Source organism: Zootoca vivipara, chromosome 2, assembly GCF_963506605.1.
Source record: "Zootoca vivipara chromosome 2, rZooViv1.1, whole genome shotgun sequence".
NCBI lineage: Eukaryota > Metazoa > Chordata > Lepidosauria > Squamata > Lacertidae > Zootoca > Zootoca vivipara.
In genome coordinates, this window is record NC_083277.1 from 111,673,863 (window position 1) to 111,697,554 (window position 23,692).

Consider the following 23,692-nt stretch of genomic DNA (forward strand, 5'->3'; position numbering starts at 1 on the left):
GGGATCACATAACTCCATATCCTCCAGCATTTATTTGATGGAAATAGGGACATTCTACCAGACCCTCCAACATTTATCCAATGAAAATAGGGACGTCCTAAGGAAAAGTGGGACATTCTGGGAGTAGATCAGAAACTGGGACAGCTTCTGTAAATCGGGAGCTGTTACTGGAAAATAGGGACACTTAGCAGAAGCAATTCCTATTGAATTCAGTGGATTCAGGTAAATTGGGTTAGGATTGTATCTTTACTCTTGGTCCAGCCTGTTGTTAGTGGAAGAAAATGTAAGGATCCTAACACTACAGCAGCTCAACGTCTCTAAGCATCAGAGCAGGAACAATGCCTTCTGGAGAAGAGAAAGGCGGTATCTTGTAGTATCCTTATCTATATTGGTTTATTTGTAAACTAGCATGTTCACAGCCCACAGGCAACTAATACATCAATGTTACACTGAGGCTGGATAAACAAAAGGCTCATTGGCAAACTTACTTGCTGTGATATCACAGAAGAGCTTGGTACCTTAGGGCAAGCAGCTGAGTGCGGGACAAGGAAGGCTTTAACTTCTAAAGGCAATGCATAACATCTGTTAAACTGATTATTTTATCAAATCTGAATGATAGTTGGTACAAATAAATGAAGCAGTTTCATAGGAACATAGAAAGTTGCCTAACTACGTCAGGCTATTTATTGCCCCACCTAGCTCAGCATTGCCTGGACAGCAGCTGGCGGCTGCTCTCCATGACATTCTCATAGGTAAATGTGCCTTTCCCCCAGCCAAAGTTGCCGGTGACTGAACTCATGATCTTCTGCATGCAACTCATGTGACCTGTCACTGAGCTTTAGCCCTTCCCATCCTGTGTAATGAACAACCATGGGCCACAGGCAAGCAGATTACAACCCCAGCTGTCATGCATAGGTAAAGAGATAATGAGAAGGGCGCAGAGATAAGCTCAGCCACTCCTGTAGGGAAAGGAGAACCTGAGCAGGTATCCAGGAAGTACACTAGACTGCCGCTCCTTTCGTTTCCGGCATCCCATGCTGTCATGGACTGGCTTGGATGCAGCAGCAAACTTTCCCCCTCCACCTAATTCACCTTCCACCTGCTCACCACCTGGCCTGATGAACACTTTATGGAGAATTCAAAAGCTGGCACCCTACTTATTAACATGCCTTGATGCGGCTTTCGTGCTTTTTTTTGGAAATAATTTTATTTCGTTTTACAAATATTAAATTATAACAATACAGCCACACACATCAACAGAAGATTCCTTCAAATCTTTGGACTTCCCACCTTGGAGGGGGAGGTGGGTCCTATTGTTAAACCTTTTCTACTCATCTTTTTCAGTAGCCAATGTTTTATATAACTCCATTATCTCAATAGTACTTGCTACATTACAAGTGTTATTGCAATCCTGCTAGTGTTTTCATCTGCTTACAGTGGTCTCCAAGATAAATTATAAAATTTCCCCATTCTCTATTGCAGTTTTGGTCTTCTTGGTTCCTGAGCTTTCTGGTCAATTTTGCAATTTCGGCACAGTCCAACAGTTTAATATGCCATTCTTCTCTGGTAGGGACTTTATTTTCTTTCCATCTCTGGGCTAATAGCATCCTTGTTCCTGTTGTCGCAGGCTTTTGTGCTTTTTCATGAGAGTCACCAGGGTTTCCTCAGCTTTTTATGTGAAGCAGGTTGAGCTTGTGCCACAATAAGGTGCCTTGTTACCTAAAAAAAAAGACGACTTGACATTGCAAAGTGAGACTATGACTGCTCTGAAAGCTACGATCTTTCCCGGCGCCTCCATTCCCTCCCTAATAGGTATCATCCCAGCACCCTTGCGAACAGGGCCGGATTTAGGTTTGATGAGGCCTACTGAAGGTAATGGGGCCCTTTATATGTGCAGCTGTCCTTTGTCAAAAACAAATTGTCGCTGTTTTTGTGTTGAATATATGCTATATGGTAATTTATGGACCTAATAGGTATCTAAAGCCATTTGCACATAACAAAATATGTATTTTATCAAAGTAATTGTTGGACTGAAATACAATGAAGAAGTAGTATATTAATAGTGAAATACAATTAAGAAGTAGTATATTTTTGGGGGGGCCCAAGAGAGTATGGCCCTAAGCTATAGCTTGTTTAGATTACAGTATATGTAAATTCGTCACTACACCCCAGCACCCTTGCGAGGCTCTCGGCTCGGCCCTTCCGGGAGCAGCAGCAGCGAACTACGGTTCCCATGATGCCTTCGCCTCCCGCCATGCATCGCGCCCGCTTCGCTTCTCCTCCCCCCCCCAGCCAGTGTGAGGTATGGCAACGCGTTGACGACGCGTTGACGTAAGCGGCGAGGGGGGGGTGAGGGTTCACGGAGGCCGGAGCCGGCGTCTGTCTCTCGTAGGTGGCAGAACTGAGGCGGCGGGGAATCGGACGCGCTTCCACTTCAGGTTCCCCCCTTCATGGCGGCCCGCCGGCTCCGGGAAGTCTGGCGACTGGGAGCTCGGGGAGGGCTGATCCCGACCGGCTGGTGAGCGGGGCAAAGAAAAGGGAGAGGAGGACCGGGGTGGGGGGAGGAGGAGGAGCCTGGGCTGGGTACAGCTTTAGGGTTGCCACATTCCCCCCGGCAGGCGCTCCTCTGCCTCACACAGCTGCATGGCAGGCAAACTCGAAAGGGGAAGCTGGACCCCCCCAAAAAAAAAAAACCCCTCTAGCGCCTCATTCTCCATGCTGGGAAAAATACTCGCTTCTCGACTTTCCTGCCTTCCCGGGGCAGCTTGGAAGAGGAGCCAGGAGGAAGAGGGAAAGTTGGCAAACCCAAACATTCCCGTCGGAGTTCAAAGGCAACGCGTCGGAAATGGACAGGCCCCTTTTAAACAAGAGCCCAGCGTTGGGGGGGGGGGCTTAGGCAGGTGCTGGTGCCTATGGGGGGAGTAATAAGGGGGGGCATCCACCATGCTGTATATGCCCCCCGTGCTTTGGCTCTCAATTCAGTGGGGTAGCACTGAGGAATTTAGGGGAGAATAAGATGCACAGCCCTTGGAAGGTCATCAGAGGAGCTAATGCCAAAAGGAGAGGGGTTGGAAGGGGAAATGGAGGTTAAATAGGTACCTATGCTGGCATATTAAGGGAGGAGGTTATATTGTGAGCAGGAGCTTGCAGGGTTGCAAGCCCTGAGACCTCAGCAATATATAAATTCAATGAATAATAAATGATAAAGTTATTGTGAGTTAGGAGGAAGGCCAAGGATAGTGAGAGGGTGGAGGACAAAGAGGTCAGGGAGGAGGTTGTGTCAGTAGCAAGGGCATGCTCAGAGGGAGATGAAGAAGGGTAACAGGTCTGTGTGAACTGATCCACCAAATGGTTAGAGGGGGTTTGGTTAATGGCTGCATCCCTGTAGGGAGCATGGGAAAAGTTGCATACACACTGTGGTACATTGAGAGGTTTTATTTCAGGGATGAAGCAGCAGGTGATTATGGGGGAGGGCTGTTAGTAGGAACCCCATTCCTCCAGCTCATGACCCTAATGCTGTCTCCCAATAAATAACACAGCCTGGTGCTAGTTTGCCTCCCTCTGTTTCTGGTAGCATCCCCCCCCCCAAAAGAAATGTCTTGTTCCTTTAGCAGAACACACCTGAGGGTCACCAGAATTAAACACTGCCACCAGTGGCAATTATGCTTTTGGTCACTTATGTGTAAAGTACGGTACCCCCCTACGTATCTTTTTGTACTCACAATTAAGGTGAGCAAATGAGTTTCTCTGTCCTCCCCCTCGCCCTTTTCAATCCATGTTTGTTTGCAGAGTTGTGACTCAGTGCACAGGGACTGGTGGTTTCCTGGATCCGTTTCTCCGAAATAAGACACTCATCTTGTGTCCATGTATTGGTGGAGAACAGTGTGTTTCATATTGGTAGCTGGTGGCATTTACAACTGTGTAATCTCCAAAGAGGTACATGAAAAGGGCAGCTTAATGGATACTTTCTCTTTAGCTTATGTAAGCATCACTTATTGGAGATGAGAACAAAGAGAGAACTTGCCTTGTGAATAGTTGACTCTCTACAGACCCATGGCTTCTGGTAAAGCTATCCATCGTCTTTAGGCTGAGGTTTGCTACTTGTTGGCTTGCTAAAGCTTGTTAGGACTGTGTTGGCTTGAGCACCAGTGAAACAAATAAGATCCTAGAACATAGAGTTGGCAGGACAATGGCACATCTTTGCCCTTCAAGCTGGAAAAGGTTGGTGGTGCTTGTTTCTTTAGCAAACAGGTGAAGATCCAGAGTTAAGAGCTGGTGCCACTAGAGTCTTTGGGCTCCCTTGGACCACATTTCAAGATGCACCTGGCTTTTGAACATCCTTCAGTAGGACTGCTTTTCTTGGCTTCTGCATTAGCCCTATTTTTGTTCAGAAGCATACAATGTCTAGATTGCAGGTAGATGTACACAACCGTGCTTTTCTATTGCTGTGTTAGCAACCACTGACTGTGGAGAGTGCCAGAATAATGTCTTGGCATAATGTGCAGTGTTTGACTTCATAGAACACAGCAAGAAAGATAGGAAGATGCCTTGCAATGGCCTGTCTAGCTCAGTATCACCTAAACTGACTGGCAACAGCTCTGTCTGGAGATTGAACATAGGACCTTCTGCCCGCAAGGCGGATGGCTCTACCATTGAGCCCTTTGGCCCAGCATGGGGATGTTGGAGCCTATGGAACTGGCTGCTACCAGGTTGCTAATGGTAATGCCTTTTGGTACAAGATTTTGTTTGTACTTTGTGTGAATGAGAATAAGGAGGGGAGGCATGGCTTGGGACCAGACAACATACAAGTTTGTGCACCCACAAGTGGTGGTGGTATGTGAGTTGTCGTTCCTCAGTTTCTTTATGGGGAGTAAGTTGATGGGCTTTGAAGGGCTTTGTGAGGGTTAACCTACTGTGTGCTCTGTCATCCCAGATTAAAAGCACCTGGTTTCACCAGTGGCATGTTGGATTTCCTGTGCTTTAACTTTCTTACGTAACAGTCCTATTCATAAGCACTTGTCTGGCAGCACTCCAAAATAAATGTCCCAGCTAACCTGCTGGGCAGCTATTACTGTAACCGGTCGTTGTTGTTTTTCTAGAGTCCCTTTGTCCCTGAGTATGCTGCAATGTTCGATGTCAAATGTGCGATCCTTTGGGGCTGAGTTGCCTATGGAGCATAGATTCTTGATCTTGCAACATGTTGCTGGATCCATTTCCTGCTTCTCAGACCTTTTCCCACCTTCACAATGCATGCTGCAAGTCCCCTGAAAGAACTTGCCCTTGTAAAGAGTTATTGCTGGTACAGCAAAGGACTAGCACACCAATTACCTACTGTATTTACTTTCTTCTCATTTCCGGAAAAGACTTTAAGGAAGCTAAACTCCTGCTGACTCATGCCAAAAAGACACAGAGCATGATGAAATTGGGTCAAGCATAGGGCTGGGTGATATACTAATATATCGTCCAAAACCTGGTTTGAAGTCCATATCATAATAACGGTTTCATAGTTTTTGACCTGGCAATGTATTGCGAATCATGATGTGTGTGCCTAGCCCTAGTCATGACACCGATCCCCTTAGCCAGTAATGGGGTGCTCCAGAAACCATACAGGTCCATTTCTTCAGTCCCCTGAGGTCACGATTGCGAGCAGCCTGTAGCTTTGTCCATTCCGTTCATGCAAAGTGTACTAGTTTCTTTCCCCTCTGGTATGGAAATTCCTCCTTCCCTGAATAGACTTTCCGCTTGGCACTCTGAGCATTTATTGGTTGACAAGGCAGTTCAGCTGATCCAGTGGGAGGGCTTAGAGTCAATATTGCATAAGATAAGCCAGCCAGCCAGTGCCAGTGTGAGAGATGGAAGCTGGCCAGAGCACAAGGTAGCACAGAGGGCTTGTGTAACCCTGTCTGGTGTTTCCTTCATGTAATTTTGAGCAATACTTGTGGGAAGTGAAGGAGGAAATCGTCCACCAGTATCTGTGGGCATGTCTGGCAGTCCCAGTCAGGGTTCAAGCATTTCACTTTCTCTGGAACAAAGGGTTTGTGACCCAAAAGCAAGATGAGAGATCAGACAGGGCCAGCCTAAGATTGCTAACTAATGTAAGGCACAATCCAATGGGAGATGTTGCTGCAGAAGCCCCATTGAAATGAACAGGAGCTGTGCAAGGTTACAGAAGTGCTCCTGACAGCTCCTGTTCATGTCTGTGAGCCTTGCCACATGAGTCTGATCTGTCCGTTTTCAACTCTGCTGCCCTTAATAGTATCCAAAATATTTCACCTGAGGCAGCAACCTCACCTTTCCCCATTGTAGGGCCGTCTGTGGGATGAACTGGTGAGAACCCCCCACTCATCTCTTAACACTGTAGATCAGTGATTTTCAACCAGGGTGCCATAGCACCCAGGGGTGCCTTGAATAATGGCCAGGGATGCCACGGGCAACACTGGCCTCTGTCCCTCTTTCCTTCCCTCCCTCCTCTGATGTCTTCTAACATCTCTGCCTCCCAAAGACCCTGTACAGCTGTTTGTTGCAGCAGCCCTGGCTACAAGCTCTCCAGGTGAGAGGTGCCCCTGGGGGCTGGCCAGGGGGTGCTTCCCAGGCCCCTGGGGGCCAGTGTGAGGAGGCATCTCTCTTTGGGGCAGGGAGGACAGCTCAGAGACCAGGGGTGGCAGCTGCGGCTGCCCAGAGGAGTCCCAAGGAGTGGGGAGAAGAGAGGAGGCTGAAGGAACACTCCACAAGGGAGGGTGTTTGGAAAAAGGGGTGAGGGGCTGTTAGGTCTTCTGAGCCCCACAGGGGTACCTCAAAGAATGTAGTTGGTCAAGGGAGCCATGCACCCCAAAAGGTTGAACATCTCTGCTGTAGATCAAACATAAGAGCACGCCAACTGCTGTCATACTCCCAGCTGTCTATGTAAAATGCCTGCTTGAAGCCCGTTTGAAAGCAGAAACAGGCAAAAGGAGGTATTTTTTTTCTTTATGGCATACACAACTACCGTATGTGCTGTCCTTCTGTCCAACATTGGAGAAGGTCTTGGGGAACACAGAAAAGACCCTGTTTATTACTTTGATGTTGGGGAGGAAGCAGGCTTCCCCTTGGACCTTACCTCAGTTTGTCAGCGTGGGTGATAAGCCATATAGTAAGTTACGTTCCTTTATTTCCTTGCATATTTCTCAAATTCATCATGGTGCAGGTTTGCAAGTTGCTGCTTCAAATATGATGGTGGGTGGTAGCTTAAGCCCGTACATGCTGCTTGGCAGATTGGATGTGCATGGTCTCGGCTCTGAGGACTCAGTCTCACAAATGTAGAGAATGCTCAAGGATTTTTTGGGGGGATAGCATTAATATAGATTAGCAGGGGCCTTTATCTTTGAAAATTAAATGGTTTTAGAATCAGGCTTGTGTACTGTGCTCATTATTTCCAGACATGGTGATATTTTTCAAATTTAATAATAATAAAAATAATAAATAATTTATACCCCACCCATCTGGCTGGGTTTCCCCAGCCACCCTGGACGGCTTCCAACAAAATACTAAAAATGCAATAAAGCATCAAACGTTAAAAACTTCCCTAAGAACACAACTTCAAAAGGTGGTGCTTGGTCATGCTTCATGTAACTTATCTATGAGGAAACTCTCAGATTAATACTCCTGTTTTGCTTTCTGCTGGGCATTGAAGAGTGTCCCTTTGGAATTAATCTTCATGAAGGTGCAGCGAATCTCCTGACCGTTGAGTCCAGCTAATCCTGAGGATTTTTCAGTTCCAGGTACATGCCATCCTGTGGGATTCTGATGATCCGTGCCCCCCCAGCTGTCAGCAGTGCCGATTGGGATCTTAGTGCTCAGCACAGCCGGACGTTTATCAACTTTACAGGGCCTTTCACCAACAAACGGAAGGAATATTCGGAAAGGAGGATCCTTGGGTGAGTGGACTTGCTTCACAGGAGGGTGAATGAGCTGTATTTGTGATTAGAACAAAACTGCACCTTGCCTTCTAGTCCAGCATCTGCTTCTCACATTGGCCAACCAGATGCTTCTGGGAAGCCCACAGGGCATTGGGAGGCAATAGCCTCTCCTCTAGTTGTTTCCAAGCAACTGGTATTCATAGGTATGATGCCTCTGATCTAGACAGTAGCATAGCCAGCCATCATGATTGGTGGCCTTGAATAGCCTGATTGTCTGTGAATTTGTCTAAATGCCTTTTGAAGCTGTCCAAGTTGGGGACCCGCCCTACAATTTGTGAGCGTTGTGAAGTCCTTCCTTTTGTCCATCCCGATTCTCCTGCCATTCATCTTCATTGGATGGTATCGCGTTCTAACAGTATGAAAGAGGGAGGAAACTTGCTTCCTCGACACCGTTCAAAATTTTATAAACATCTCACGCCCCACGTGCTGCTTTTTCTAAAACGAAGAAGCCCCAAATATTGGACTTAAAGATTGTCCAGAAGCGTAGGCAGTGGCATAGGACTGCAAAGGCAAAGGGTCCATTCCTAGTTTTGTGTGTGAATCCGAGGAAGCCACTCAAACTGTGCCCATAGCCACACTTGCCTAGAAGTAGCTCTCAGTCAGTCTGTTTAGAATCAAGGTGTCAATTGTGTGCTGGGTCTAACCCAGGCATCCCCAAACTGCGGCCCTCCAGATGTTTTGGCCTACAACTCCCATGATCCCTAGCTAACAGGACCAGTGGTCAGGGATGGTGGGAATTGTGGTCCAAAACATCTGGAGGGCCGACGTTTGGGGATGCCTGGTCTAACCCTTAACTTATGTTTGAGGACTTTTCTGCTTTGCTATGTATTGGACAAATACACCCCAAGAATGAAGTATTTGTTCTGATAATAAAGTGTAGGGCATAGAGGTGCCTTGGATAAATAAGAAGAAATTATGTACCAAACTCCCTCACCTTGTGACTGCAGCAGATAAAATGCATTATATGTCCCATCACCCAAAAGTCCTGGGCTTGAGGAAGAGGGAGGCAGTGCTGCCTTGGAAGTTCTCTTACCTTTGACAAGCTCTGAGCATGACTGTCAAGCTCTGAACTCAGAGCCAGGTTCCAATATTCTGCATATGTGCAAACCCAGTTGTGATTTCAGACATCTCCCACTTGCCTAGCCTCTTCACAATAAACTCATTGGACAGTTCAGTTATATAATGCCTTACCTGTTCCTTGTGATGTACCTTGTGTACTGTCACCACCAGGTTGTCAGTGTTATTTATAATAGGGGATCCTGAATTATCTCTCTCGTCTCTTGCAGTTACTCCATGCAGGAGATCTATGAAGTTGTGTCCAATGTGGATGAATATAAGGAATTTGTTCCCTGGTGCAAGAAATCAGTTGTGGTCTCTAAGCGGACAGGCCATGTGAAGGCCCAGCTGGAAGTCGGGTTTCCTCCTGTCGTGGAACGTTACACATCCATTGTGACACTGGTGCGGCCTCACTTAGTAAAGGTGAGTTATCACCACCACCACAATCGTCATCATTCATTATTTATACCCCACCCATCTGGCTGGGTTTCCCCAGCCACTCTGGGTGGCTCCCAACAGAATATTAAAAACATGATAAAACACCAAACATTCAAAACTTCCCTAAACAGGGCTGCCTTCAGATGTCTTCTAAAAGTCAGATAGTTGTTTATTTCCTTGACATCTGATGGGAGGGTGTTCCACAGGGCGGGCGCCACCACCAAGAAGGCCCTCTGCCTGGTTCCCTGTAACATCACTTCTCGCAGAGAGGGAATTGTCAGAAGGCTCTCGGAGCTGGACCTCAGTGTCCGGGCTGAGAGATGGGGGTGGAGACGCTCCTTCAAGTATACTGGGCTGAGGCCGTTTAGGGCTTTAAAGGTCAACAACCACACTTTGAATTGTGCTCGGAAACGTACTGGGAGCCAATGTAGCTGCACATTTCTGTGCTATCCAGACTGAAATCTCTTCCATTGGCTGAAATATCTTCCATTATACAGTACATTGTATAATCAGGAGCACTGATTTCAACAACTTGCCATGTAGAAATTTCAAATGGTTAGTGCTTAGGAAAGAGGCCTTATCCTAACACTGACTGATGGCACCCCTGATGGGTCGTGGGTGAGACTTGCAGCCCCAGAGCTGCATTCGGAACCAGGGATGGATACGCTTGTTCTAGCTTATCTGGGTGGGCATGGACGTTGCTAGCAAAATCATTCTCTGATCTCACCTCTGTCCTATATCCCAGGCGGTCTGCACTGACGGGAAGCTCTTCAACCACCTGGAGACTAGCTGGCGTTTCAGCCCTGGCATTCCTGGCTACCCCCGCACGTGTACAGTGGACTTCTCGGTAAGCACACGTGGCTATATAAGTGTTCTCAGGCAGCTCTGCTCCTGTTCCACAAAGGATTCGTCGGTCTGTCCCAGCAAGGGGTAGGCTTATTCTTTTGAAACAGGAAAGAAAGGTGCTTGCCTGTGATGAAGCCCAAGCATTAGTCAGCCAAGGAAGCAAATGTTTTTTTCATGAGCAGAAACGGCGTGTACAGAAGGGCCAGGCCTCGAGTGTTGTGTCTCTTGGGTTCACTTTTTTGTCTCTTAGAGAGCAGGTGAGAGCCAAAACTCCTGACTTCTTAATGAGTGTGACTTTGGGGAAGTTTTTGATCCTAAAGTGTGACCTTCTGTGGAGGTGTGAACGCTTGCTATGGGATACTTAACCACCTCTTCTCCTCTCAATCTTCTTGTGCATTCCACAAGACAGAGATGGGTCTGTTCCTCAGCACCACCACCATCGCTGCTGCCTCTACATAATCCCAGCTGGTGTGACTTAAGCTCACACCATCCTATTTTTGAATACTGATATGAGGCAGGACAAAGTGCCTTCCTTAAGGGTCAAACGTGGGATTGCACAAATCTCATTCTCTTCCTCCAACCTTGCAATCCACCATTGGCTTGTTTCTTTTTCCGTTGCGTCTCTAAAATGGTGCTATTGTCTTAGAATAGCTGGGATAGATTCTGGAGGACAGCTTCATCTCAGAGAAGCTTCTTAGGTTATCAGAAGAGGAGAGAAATGGGGGCAGATGAGGAATTCTACTCCTCTGTCATCCCCCCCCCAATCTGCCTTCCTCCCCTCCCCTCCCCTCCTGCCTGAGACAGGGTCTACAAGATGGCACTGGCATCTTACGAGAGACTGGCAACGTTTCTCTGGGGTGATGCCTTGTTGCACAAGATAGTGCTGTCCTTGAACCACCTTACAAGTCCCACTAGGATTGCAGTTGATTTTTTCCTCATCTATGAGTGGAAAAGGTGGGCTGGGCAGAAGTCCAGGTGTGAACTCCCATCTCTTGCCAGCAATAAGATGATGGCTGCACATGTTGGAGGGTACTTTCACCATCCTGGGAATACTGTTTTTAACAGGTGGCTTAATGTAAACGAGGGGTGGGAAGCCTGTGGCCTTCAAGATGCCGCTGCTGCATTGCAGCTCATTTGTCATCCTTGACCATTGGCCGTGCCGGCTGGGTCTGCGGAGCTGCAGGTTTCTCGTACCTTGCTCTCGGCATTATCTGCTGATGTGCCCAGGAACAAAATGATCTGTGCCAACCATGCCCGTTGCGCTTGGGGAGTCGCAAACCCTTTGGGAATATCAGCTGCAGAGCACTTTACAGAGCAGGGTTTTTCGTACCTGTCACAGGATATATTCCTCATACACCCCCAGTACTAGAACGCAGCATTTCCTGCTTGTTGAAGAGAGCCTCGGCTGCCCATCCCTGCACCCCCACCCTCCCAGCTTTGAAAGAGCTGCGAGATGGCAGGCTAATACTCTTCCTCTCTCCCCAGATTTCCTTCGAGTTCCGCTCCCTGCTGCACTCGCAGCTGGCTACCGTTTTCTTCGACGAGGTGGTCAAGCAGATGGTTGCTGCTTTTGAACGCCGGGCGGCAAAGAACTACGGTCCCGAGACCCGCATTCCCCGAGAGCTCATGTTCCACGAGATCCACCAGACGTGAAGGGCTCCCTGCTGCTTTGGTGGCCACGCGGACACTGCGCTGGGGTGTGCACTCATGGCTTCCCCAGCCCCTCTGTTTTTATCTATTTATTTGGCTTCTCCTGGTACCCTGTCTTAATTTATCCACTGGGCCTGGTGTGATGAAGAGAGTCTTTTTCCTAAGGAAAGGGCCAGGTGGCCATGTTAACCTCCGGAGTAACCTCTTAACTGTCTGTTTTGCCTAGTCATGCTCTTATGCTGGGTCATACATACACATTTTGTTTTGTAGGGCTTTCTTTGAAGCCCTTCTCCCCACCCCTTAATCCCCAGTCTGCAGATCGTCTCCCATCCCATTCTCCACCTATTTTGTATGTGCCAGCATGACCTGTCTTAGGCTGAGGACAGTGCCGAACCCTGTTTCTCTGGGGAACAAGGGGTTGCGGAAGCTCACAGCATGTGGTCATGTGCTCTCTTTCTGTGCCTAGTGAAGGGCCCATTGGAAATTGTGCTTCGTAAATCACTTGTTTTTTTAAAAAAGGAAGAAAGCCCTGACCTGGACTGCCTCTCGACAATAGAGAATAAGCATGGAGAGGCTGTACTTTTTTGTCTGGCAGTCTCCGTAGCTGTTAGCAGTTGGATTTGCAAGACTCTGCTGGTTGAACGTTGGTTTGGAGTGCAGTAGCGGAAATGCAGGCGTGGCGGAGGGGAGCAGGCAAGCAGTGCAGGGTGGCTGGTGTCTGTTACTGAGGGTGCTGGTAGATAGAGGGTGCTCTGCAGCTGCTGCTTTCTTTGAGGCTGTGCGAAGCTAACGTCGTACTTGTGCTGAAACATCAGGCTGGGATTATTCTTCCTTGCCCAAACAGTACCGTATCATCACTTGGTTATCTAAGGGAGATTAGCATCCAGCCAGCTGCCCCGTGTCTTCCTTTTGGTTGATAGCAGAGTGCAGAGTAGCAAAAGATGTGTGCCAAATAAAGGGCCAAGGGGAAGATATGGCCCTCTTGGAGCCGGAATAGTTTTAGAAATGTTAGAAGACACACTCCAAATGGGTGCACATTTGCGGGGGGGGGGGGGGGAGAAAGGAAGCAGAATTACTTGCTTGTTAGGAGTGCAACCAGAGCTTTCTGCAGAAGTTCAGATTCCTCTGCCCTCCTGTTTCATTAAAACCTATGTCCAACCTTCTTGAAACGCCACCTAAAACCCAGAGGTGGGTGTCTTGGTTGCAGCCTTTTGAAGTGCCGTGCCTATGGCATCTTTGGGATTATTGAGACAGTGGGTTGCATGAGCCTGCCAGCGCTCACAGTAGCTGCTTTGCATTATGGGAATGGAATATAGCATTATCAGGCTGGGGGCTGCTGCTTTGAGGACAGGACTTCCACCTGCGCGGAAGCATGGTCCCCCTTCCACCAAATATTTCCACACGGGGAGAGTGACTATGCCTTGTGCAGCCCACTTGAGATGAAGCGCCACCCGTGGGGAGTGATTAGCATGCCACCGTCTCCAGCTGGCTTGTGGGAAGCTGCTTAGTTTGGGTGTGTATTCTGAGTCTTGCAGAGTCTTGGCTCCATTGAAAGCTGCAGGTTGAGACCAACCATGCCTGCCCGGCAGCTGTTCCTGAAATTGCCTCCTGTTCCCATGGCCACCATTGTGGGTCTCCCCAAATCCCACCCTGCACTTTCCCCCAGTGCAGGCATCCATTTGTGTTGCCTATTTTGCTGTAAACTCGGTACCCTGTTTTGAGCTGGAAAAGGAGTTTATCTATGTTTAGACGCACATTTTGCACAAGCGGTGTGGACACACACATACGACTGCTGGGGTTAAGCCCTGCGATGTGGGCCTGGGGTATTCCAGGCCCTAGTGCTTCCAAGCTTCAGGTACTAGGGTGTTTGTGTGCCTGCCATTGCATAACATGGGGTGAGAGTGATCACTATGTTTTTCAGATTCCTATGGCTCTCTGCTCAGCGGAAGGAGGAAGATAGGTTAAAACGGCAGGTTGAGCGAAATAAAGTAGATGGATGAACCGTGGGCCTCGTTTTGTTTGTGCCCATTGAGCAGCCAGGCCACCCCACTTGCTCCAATGTGAGGTGTAGATCTGCTATACCTGCCCTTGGAGGGGAGGGGCTTGAAGTTGGCTTAACAGAGGCTTGCCTTACATGGGTTACAAGTCCTTGCTCTCTGAGCTTTCCTCTTCAGAACCAGGATCCCAGGACCAGTGATGGGGTCATGGCTAGAAGTCTGCCATGTTTGGGTAGCGGGAGGCATATGGACCATTGGGAACATGACCCCCTCTTTCTTCATAAAGTGGGGGGGGCAGTGCTGTGGCATAGATACCTGAGCAATCTCCTGTTGAGGCTGCTGGGTGTTGCCCATTGTACAATGGATGGCTTCCTTTTGTCTGGCCACAGGTTTCATTGCTTCACTTTTCCTCCAAAGAATGCAAGAATATGTGCTAGTTTGGGCTTCTATCCCAAATTTACTGCGTTGCTATCATTGTAATGGCTCTGGAAACAACCGCCCACTTCCTGTGCTGAGCTTGCAACTCGGGTTTGGGAGGCAGACCCCGCAAGTCATTCCAAAGGCTTCTTGTTCGCCATTGGTTTTGCATACCAATTGGCTCCATGCAGTTATGCTGCGAACTGTATAGATTTGACTGTACAGTTGGTGTCCTTTGCCGAGATGTTCCCCCGGCAACTCTTCCCAAATCTTTCCTTCCCATCTCCCAAAATTGCCAGCTTTACCGACCGAAGGGGGCTTGTTTCCAAGAACAACCTCCTTCTGCCTTTCTGAGCCGCTGAAACTATTTACTTGCTCTTTATCCCAGTTTCTGCTGTTATCCTGCAAGAACAAACAGGCTTGCTCTATGGAACGCACACACAGGGCAGTGATCTCTTCAGAGTCCTCAGGGAGGAAAGGCTTGCATTTCTAAGACCTGTATTTCCAGAATGCTTCTCTGAGCAAATAGCTCCTTTAGTAATAATAAAAGGCAGTAAGTGCTAGTGAGGAAGCCACTCCGAGAGGAAGTCATTAACAATAGCACGCTTCTGACCTGCTCTGCTAAGCATGTCCTGCGCTGTATTCATGAAAAACAGTCACTTTAGAACTCCACCTTCCTACTTGGCTGCCCTTGAATTAAATGGAGTGGGCTGGCAGGAATGTTTTATGCTTCTAACCATGTGTTTGGGAACCTGCCCTTCAAGTCTAGCAAAGTGACCAGCGGGGCACAAGGGCTAGCACACAAACTTCTCTCATGTCCACACACGTTCAAGAAGAACCAGCCTGAACTCTCACGTTTACACGAGGATCAGTTGCATAGAAGAGGGACTGTGATTTCAGCTGGGAGAGCCTTGGCTTCACATCAGTTTCAGGCTTGCTCTGTTTGAAAGTGAACTGGGGTCAAGTTGGCTGTATATACCTACTGTAAAATATGGATTTGCGGATACAGGGAAGGATTTTTAAAGCAAACTAAAGTGTATTTCAGAAATACTTCTGTGATATTGGCACCTAGACTGTCTGGCAGTCTCGCTACAGTTGCTGTTGTTTACAGCCTTTGCCAATAAGATGAGCAATCTTATTCATGCTTACCTGGAAGTAATTAGTATTGAACTTGGTGGGACTTACTTCTGTGTAAATATGGTTAGGCCACTGTGCCAGAGGCTGGGGGGATGTAAGAGGCTTTGAGTAGCGCAAGCAACTTGTAGTTATCATAAGTAAGCCTACTTTCCACTGCAAGGGGGGTGGGGGGTGGAAGGTGCATTCACAAGGGAAATGAGAGAGAATCCCATTGTCTCCATTTGCACAATTTATTCAAACCACAAAATTCTTTTCTGCTGGGAAGGGGGAGAGGGGATTTTGACATGGTAGCAGCTTCAGAGCCCAAAATGTATTGCCTCCTTTGCTTCTAATGCAGAGACAGTGCTGCCTGCATACCTCCCTTGAATTTGGACTCTTAACCTTCAGAACAATGCTGCCAGGACAGAGGCTTTAAAGTGGGTTCCTTTGGCATGGACTTCTGTCCCAAAAGTTTTGCTGCTTCAAAGCAATTCTGCCATTGCCAAACAAAACAGTAATGCTCCTCTCCCTTCCTGAGCCTCATGCTCACTGCAGTTCTCTTCTGCAGCTATAAATAGAAACTCTGAAAGAAAGGTGCTCAACGTGGCTAGTGATTCTTAAAAAATCACTTTAAATTGAAAACGGGCAGCCTTGCATTTAGGCATTTGCCAAGCAGGGATGAAGCCCAGTTCACCAAGACATTATAAGGCACCAAGGAGAATGAACTAGTGGTTCTGTTACTTTGAATCATTGTGACCTTGATCTGCGATTTAATGAATTGCGTTTGCTCCAGTCTATGAACCACACTCCCTTTAAAATGCAAGAACCAAGATAGTTCATGGGGCAGATTCTGCTGAAGGTTGTAGTGTTCAAGTCCCGTGCAGAGGACAGGAATGTTAAGGCCCTGCTAACTTCATTTGCAGTGGAGCACATAACTCTTTATTGACACCAAATGTACAAGCAAATGATGTGTCCTGGGTTGGTGCTTGTTTAATGTTCCAGGTTTCTTGTCATTACTTCCTCAGTTTTTACATTCTTAACAAGAGCTTTGCCTTCATTGGAGTCATTTTGGCCCTTAAAACTATATCTACTGCAGAAAAATCAGCAATGCATTTTGTTGTTTGATTGTGTTAGCATCTTCCTTTAGAGAGATCAGATGGTTCTCTATCTTTTCTTTTGCTGCCCCCACCTGCTTCCCCCCCATGAACCTGGACTTTAAGCCTCTGGGCACCTCATGTTTAAACCTTGTACCTGCTCCCCTCCAGTCGGTAAAGCGATTGTGTCCTAAACATTGCAGTGCCTTCTGCTCCTACCTGTATCATCATCAGGGCCGCAGCTCCCTCATGCTACTTAGCCTGGTATATGCTACCTCAGCTTGTAAGAAGGGGGGGGGGTGTTTCCAGAAGGAAAAGGGAATAGAAAATGAGATTATGCACAGTAAGAGGAAATCATCATTGTGTTCTACCCTTTAACTGTGAATCTTATTTGATAGCTGCAAAACCTGTCCGAGAATGTTCAAAGACTGAACCAATCCCAAGAGCATTTTTATAGACCAATAAAAAATGTTTGCAAAAAGACACATGTGGGACTTGACTATTTAAGATTTTAGCTACATTGTCGATTTTAACTTTGCATAGTTCTTCAGGTAGAATGCATATACTTTCCACAGCTGGATTTGCCTGATAAGTATATATTTGGTACCTATTGCATCAATATTCTTTGAAAGCATTGGAAATGTTATGCTTCATCATTGGTGCCGAAGCCAGAGCTTTCCAAACTCTGCTTCACAACGTGTTAAGTGTGTCGGCTGCAATGTGTAGGTGTGTTGTGCGAACACTCCCCATGCTCCTCCCAGGGCTGGAGAGGGGTTATGATCCCTAGCTAACAGGACCAGTGATCGGGGAAGATGGGAATTGTAGTCCAAAACATCTGGAGGGCCGAAGTTTGGGGATGCCTGGTATAAACCTAGTTTGGCTTATATACATAGGGCTGTGCTTTACAACAGGGGTGGTGACAACTGGCAATACCTATAGAACAAGGGCAAAACAAACTCTGAACATGGCAAGGCAGACAATGGTGCAATTGCAAAACTATGGAGTACAGCATCCCCATCCCCACCCCTCTCTGAGTCCTCAACTACGTCAGGACCCAGAACTGTCAGGCATGGCAAGATACAACGTGGGTTTTACATTTGAAAAATCTGGTGACTATTCTGCCGCTGCAGCAGATGGCAAATCACAACAGCTGACTACCGTATTTTTCCATGTATAAGACGATATTTTTTCCTTAGAATTAATAGCCAAAAAATGTGGGTCGTTTTATATACGGATAGCAGAGGGGGGGGACGGACGATTGGTGTCAGCAGGTAGCAGGAGATTGGCAGCGGTGATTGGGCGTGTGATTGGTTGCTGCAGCAAGGCCTGCTGACGATTGGCTGTGGCAATTGGACGTTGATTTACGGCAGCGGCGAGGCGTGTGTGCAATCAGCTGTGGTTGTGTCGAGTGGGCAGGTGGGCTTTTGGCAGAGTGTGTGCAGACGATTGGTGGCCACGACGATGCATGCGATTTGCAGTGCTGGGCAGTCTGTAGAGCTATTGGTGGCGGTGATGCCCCTCCCCAATAGCTCCATAACTCTAGGCAATCTCTCCCTAAAAGAAGCTCAGCAGCTTTCGGCAATTTCCCCCTCAAAAAATTTTTTAGGGTTTGTCTTATACATGGGGGGGGGGTTATACATGGACATATATGGTAGTTTCTGCATTACAGACAACCAGTTTGCTTTTACAGCAGTTGTAAAGGTAAAGGACCCCTGGACAGTTAAGTGCAGTCAAATTCGACCATGGGGTGTGACGCTCATCTCCACTTTCAGGCCAAGGGAGCCGGCGTTTGTCCACAGACAGCTTTCCAGGTCATGTGGCCAGCATGACTAAACTGCTTCTGGTGCAATGGGACACTGTGACGAAAGCCAGAGCACACAGAAACATCATTTACCTTCCCGCCACACTGGTACCTATTTATCTACTTGCACTGGTATGCTTTCGAACTGCTAGCTTGGCAGGAGCTGGGACAAAGCAATAGGAGCTCACCCTGTCACATGGATTCGAACTGCCAACCTTACGATCAGCAAGCCCAAGAGGCTCAGTAGTTTAAACCTCTGTGCCACCTGCGTCCCTACAGCAGTTGTACAAGGCCATTATCCATCTGACCACAAAGCCTCTGACACCCGGACCATAATTTGGATGTACAGTTAAGTTTCCAGTAGGGCTTGGAGCAAAGCTTCACCTTCAGGTGATACATGTGCTATAATCTTTCTGAGACCTACCACTTCAAACTGCAGCTGAATACTTCCCTCTGTGAAAGTGGGAATAGGTGTTGACACGAGGGCATACCGACAAGACCCCCCCTTCTTCGCAAAGGAGGACTGCATTGTGTGACTTTATGAAATGTGCTAATCCTAGGTTAGGACTACAGCACATTTCTTTGCTGAAACAGGGCTGTGTTCTCATACCACAGTCTCTATATCCTGGCACAACCACGAGGGAACTGAGCTATTTATAGATGCCTTCTGGGAACGTCATTCCAGATGGGCTCAGAACCATCGCCCTTCTCTACAGGCAACAGCTGTTGGCTTCTTACCAACGTGTGCACTGTGTCCTTCAAGGGCAAGGAAAGGCTTGGCTTGCCCAAGGTAAGCTGGGGGCATGGCTGGGACTTGATCCTCGATTTTAAACCTCTGCACTCTAAATACAGGTCTGCAGCAGGAGAATCTGGAAGCCGCTTTTATTCCATGCACTCCCAAGTTAAATTACTGGCAGGTGTGGATTTGTGGCCACTCATAAAGTGGTTATACCCAGTTCAGTGCCGACTACATTTGTGCTTGCGGATTACCACAAGCCATATGGGGAAGGGTCATGGCTTCGTAACAGAGCATGTGCTCTGCATGTAAAAGGTCACAGGTTCAATCTCTAGCCTCTCCAGCAAGGCCTAAGGAACTTCTTTGCCCAAGACACTGTCACAACACACACCTTTCTTTCAGCATTCCCCCCGTCTACTAGGGCTTCTACCTTGTCTTTTGAAAGCAAGGACTGAATGGCTGCCCGCTCAGTGTTTTGGTAGAATAAAAAGCTCAACAAAAATAACAGCAATCCTACTGAACACATAGGGGCTTGTGAAGAGGGCTAAGGTCCCTACCCTATACACAGGCATACAAGCAAGCAACCAAAGTTACTTTCTGCTGCTTGAACCGTTAAGTCAAAGGAGAAGTAACTGCTACAGTTTCCCCAGTGTGCCACCTACTTTCCAATGAAAGGTTTTGGTTACCTAATTAAAAACACAGCCAGCTGCTATCAAAAAATGCTAAGGACCAACACTAGGGTTTTCCTCACTATCACTGCACAATGCTGAGGAATCTAGAAACAAATCAAGCACGCGCATCACAACGTACATTTTGGGGGGGTAAAAGTATGGTTTGCAGGTTGCCACTGTGTGCACGCACACACACAATATTCCATGTCCATGCTTGGCATCAAGGAAGTCATTTCCACCTTGGAGCTATTGCCTCTGCAATTGCCCGGTACAAGAAGAATACATACCTGCTGAGTGGTTTGCCTCGCCACTGCCATACAAAACCGGAATACCAACAATTCAAAATGCCCTATTCCAGATGATGCCCTGAAGTAGTGATTGTACAACAGAGTTTATTGGATGAGCATATACAAAAGGGACAGAGACGAATAGAAGGAACCTTGGGGTTATTCCTTTGGGTTTGTGACAAGTAGCTGTACATCTCACCCCTGCTGCGGAGGAAGCAGCAACTTCAAATTAGGATATGAAACAGTGCAAGTAAAAAGTTAAGTGGGGTGACCACCCCAAACCAACAGCCACACGTGGCTTGTGTTTGCTGTCACTGGGACTTTTGGAGTTGGCAAGGTCTACCTGTATAGAAGCTCTGGTTGTCCTGTTCCTTTAGGATTATGGGCTTCCAGTATCCTAAGCAAACTATGATGGTTTGTGGGAGTGGGCGCAAACAGTCACTGGGAGCAATGGTTCAAAGGGCTGCAGGCCTCACTGATACACAGGGACAGACTACAATACTGTAACTTGTTAATAAAAACATTTATTTTGCAGTTTGTACAGAACCACCCGAAGTTTGCAACGGAACGCTGATGCTTACACAGCTGTCGACACTGTGCCTTCAACTTAAGATTGGGGTTTTTCTTTCCTTTTTTGTGTGTGGTTATAGGACAAAATGGGTTTCACACAAACACACAGAGAAAAAACAAACATTGGTAGGAGTGTATGAAGTCCTTTCTAGAGAGGAAAGGAGGCCAGGAGACAGGCTCCATTCTTTTCACCTATCGCTGCTCTCAAGGTGTGGACAGCCAATTTAGTGCCACACGGCAGTGCTATATTACAGCTGCCGTTTTGGAAATGTTACCAATACCTTCTTTGCTATTGAGACACCCTCAACCCACCTTTTTGGTACCACAGCACCAACAGTCAAGTCAAAATTAAAAATGGGAGGGGGAGGTCACTTGCTTCAAACACGCTGCTCTCATCTCCTCTGGCCAAAGAGGAGGGAGGGAGGCAAGGAGGTATTTGTTCCTGGCAAATTAAGTTTCTTGAGAGTCTTCTCTTTGGGAACAAAGCACCATCTCACAGAAGATCAGGGTTTTTTTGGGGGGGGGGGGTTGCCTGCATTGATGCAGGTGAGGACAACCAAGTGCTGCGGTAGCTTTGGGATGGGGCAAGGGAAAGGTCTGTGTTGCCCCTCTTTGGTAGGCAAGGAAGTGAGCTGTATTCCTTCCTTGCTCACCGGAGAGTGACTCAAGTCACAGCCCTGCCTGCTCTGTCTTTTAAGAGCACAATTCTGCTGTTTTTGACAGTGGCGGGAGACGGGTATACAAAAGGGGGCGGGGCTCAGCTGACGGGAAATAACTGCTTTCCTTTCCAAACCCCCCCTCCTGCCAAAAAGGGAGGGCATTGTTTAAAATGCAGAACACCCCATCTGTGAAAGGTGGTAAAAAGCAGCATGTGATATGACATGATTGTTAAAGGGGAAGTATTCTCTGCTCCTGGCCTGCAACCTGGGGCGATAAGAGGGGATGAAAGAGGAGGGGGTCTGAGCTGGAAAGAAGCAACATTCTCTCTAGCCGGGGGGGATCAGCTCAAGTTGGGAAGAGCTGCCCCGGGCCCTGCGCTTAGAAATCTAAACTAACTTTAAGGTGGTCTTTTTAAGGTAGCAGGTGTGATAGAGGGGGAGGGGGAGGAGGATAAGTATCTATAAGTTTTATCTGAATTTATCCCATAAATAACCTGAAAAAATATGCGATGGTCAGTGCCTCTAAGGAAGGATCTTTTCAAGGCCCTTTGAACAAAACACAAAAAAGTCATATTGTCTCTACCGTTCCCTTGACAGCTAACCCCCGCCACATTATCCCTTGCTTTAACCTGACTTTGCACCCACAAGGACCATCAGCCCATCTGTGCTCATGGATTTGGGTCTCTCCAGAGGGAAGCCAAGCGCCCGGCTCCAGATGAGCTGCGACAGAACGCCAAGAGCTCTAGACACACCAAACAGCACGGTGTAGTAGTTCATCTCCTTCATGCCATAGTACTGCAGAAAGAAAAAGGTGGTGGTTAGGAGGACGGCCCCGGGGAATCAAAAGACCACTTACCAGGCATGGAGAACCCTTAAGTAAGTAAATAACTATTGTACTAGCTGCTGGCCATGACAAATATAGGGAACCCTTTAGTCCTCTAGGTGTACCTTGGTTCTCGAACGCAATCCGTTCCAGAAATCCGTTCGACTTCTGAAACATTTGAAAACCAAGGTGCAGCTTCCGATTGGTGCCGGCAGCTGCATCGGATGTTCAGCTTCCGAAAAACATTTAAAAACTGGAACACTTACTTCTGGTTTTTTGGCGTTCGGGAGCCGAACTGTTCGAGTACCAAGGCGTTCGAGAACCAAGGTTCCACTGTATTGGCCACGATGGCTGAGAGAGCTAAAATAGAACCTCCACCTACAGATACAGTATACCTCATACACTAGGTGTTCAGGAAAACCAGAAGGGCATCACCTTCAAGACCCACCTGGGAGGTTCCTGGGAGGTACTGGGGGACACATACAAACCTGACTGGTCACTCTCCTAATCTATACTGTAAATTGCTCCGAGGGGCCTCACAGGAAGAGATTACGAAAACAAACAAACTGAATGCTGAAAAATCTGATCCAGCAAAACAAAAGTTCTTACATACCAGAAATAATTCCTGGAAGTGACATGAATACTACAAACCCTTGCAAAACAACTTTTTTTTTTTGGTTCCAAGAGGGCAGAAGAGGAAAGTTTGTTTTCAGTCACTTCCTGTAGGGTTTTTCCTTTAAAAAGTTGCAGAAATTAAAAGGGTGGGGGATAGGGCAAAGCACTGATTCTTTGTCTCATACCAGCCGAAACATTTCAGGTTTGCCCACCCCAAATCCCAGCCGTTTAGGAATTCTGCCTCATGCTATTCCTATACTGTACTATGGTTGGATGTAATAGCATCTGCAAGGCCTCCTAAGCCACCGCTAGAGGGAGGCACACCACCACTCTGCCTGGCTTCTGCAAGTGTAAGAGTTCAAATGGTGATTGGCATACAATTACCAAGGGTTCCACAACCGGCATGTTGGCTATGGCAAAACAAGTGGCCCCAGGCAATTATTGCCATTCCCCTACAATGCAGAGCTACATGGGAATGTCGGCCTCCTTCACTTAGCACCCACAAATTGAGTGCAACAAAGGTGCTTCAGGTTGCACTGCAGATTTACCAATATCCTCCCCGAAGGATAGAAATTGGTATCACACTGCGGTAAATCCTGCAGAGCTGGTTCAGCGCCCTACTGTTGGGAAATAAACTGGGCTTGCGGACAAGGATGGGAGCAGCTCTGTGTACTGGTGGGGTGCAAGCGGAAACATTTAATGTAGTGCCTGGAAATAAAGGCTTTGCCCCAGGGAAGGGACTCAAGCTTGCTTCAACGCTACCCAGAGCAGCAAAGTGGCCTAAACATATAAGATGCAGACCGATCCCTCTGACATCAGAGCGAGTGTGGTACACTAGTCAACTTGGGGCCTGTACCACTCCCCCCAAAAAACCAGATTCAGCACTGCCAGGGAATCCCATAACTGAACTGAACACAGGTGCACCAATAGCGTCCAGACAACCTGTATTTCTAAAGCAGCA

At 47.6% G+C, this 23,692-nt stretch overlaps 2 protein-coding genes across 2 annotated transcripts in view; one reads left to right on the top strand and one right to left on the bottom strand.

Annotated features, from left to right (window-relative positions):
* The first annotated feature begins 2,329 nt into the window (after positions 1-2,329).
* On the top strand, positions 2,330-21,433 carry COQ10A (coenzyme Q10A). The gene is made up of 5 exons (XM_035103766.2): positions 2,330-2,518; positions 7,752-7,913; positions 9,242-9,434; positions 10,195-10,296; positions 11,781-21,433. The coding sequence occupies exons 1-5, from the start codon at positions 2,451-2,453 to the stop codon at positions 11,946-11,948; spliced, it is 693 nt and encodes a 230-aa protein (XP_034959657.1). The 5' UTR covers positions 2,330-2,450; the 3' UTR covers positions 11,949-21,433.
* CS (citrate synthase) overlaps positions 20,569-23,692 on the bottom strand; it is a 33,415-nt gene continuing 30,291 nt past the window's right edge. Inside the window, exon 11 of the mRNA XM_035103767.2 lies at positions 20,569-22,088. Coding sequence (XP_034959658.1) covers positions 21,918-22,088 — 171 coding nt within the window. The 3' untranslated portion in view covers positions 20,569-21,917. The remainder of the gene's footprint in view (positions 22,089-23,692) is intronic.

What these genes read in the sequence shown, in the direction of transcription:
- COQ10A (XM_035103766.2), top strand. Translation starts at nt 2,451, where the DNA reads ATGGCGGCCCGCCGGCTCCGGGAAGTCTGGCGACTGGGAGCTCGGGGA. An exon ending in TCGGAAAGGAGGATCCTTGG is followed by an intron (nt 7,914 to 9,241) that starts GTGAGTGGACTT and finishes CGTCTCTTGCAG; the next exon opens with TTACTCCATGCAGGAGATCT. An exon ending in TGCGGCCTCACTTAGTAAAG is followed by an intron (nt 9,435 to 10,194) that starts GTGAGTTATCAC and finishes CCTATATCCCAG; the next exon opens with GCGGTCTGCACTGACGGGAA.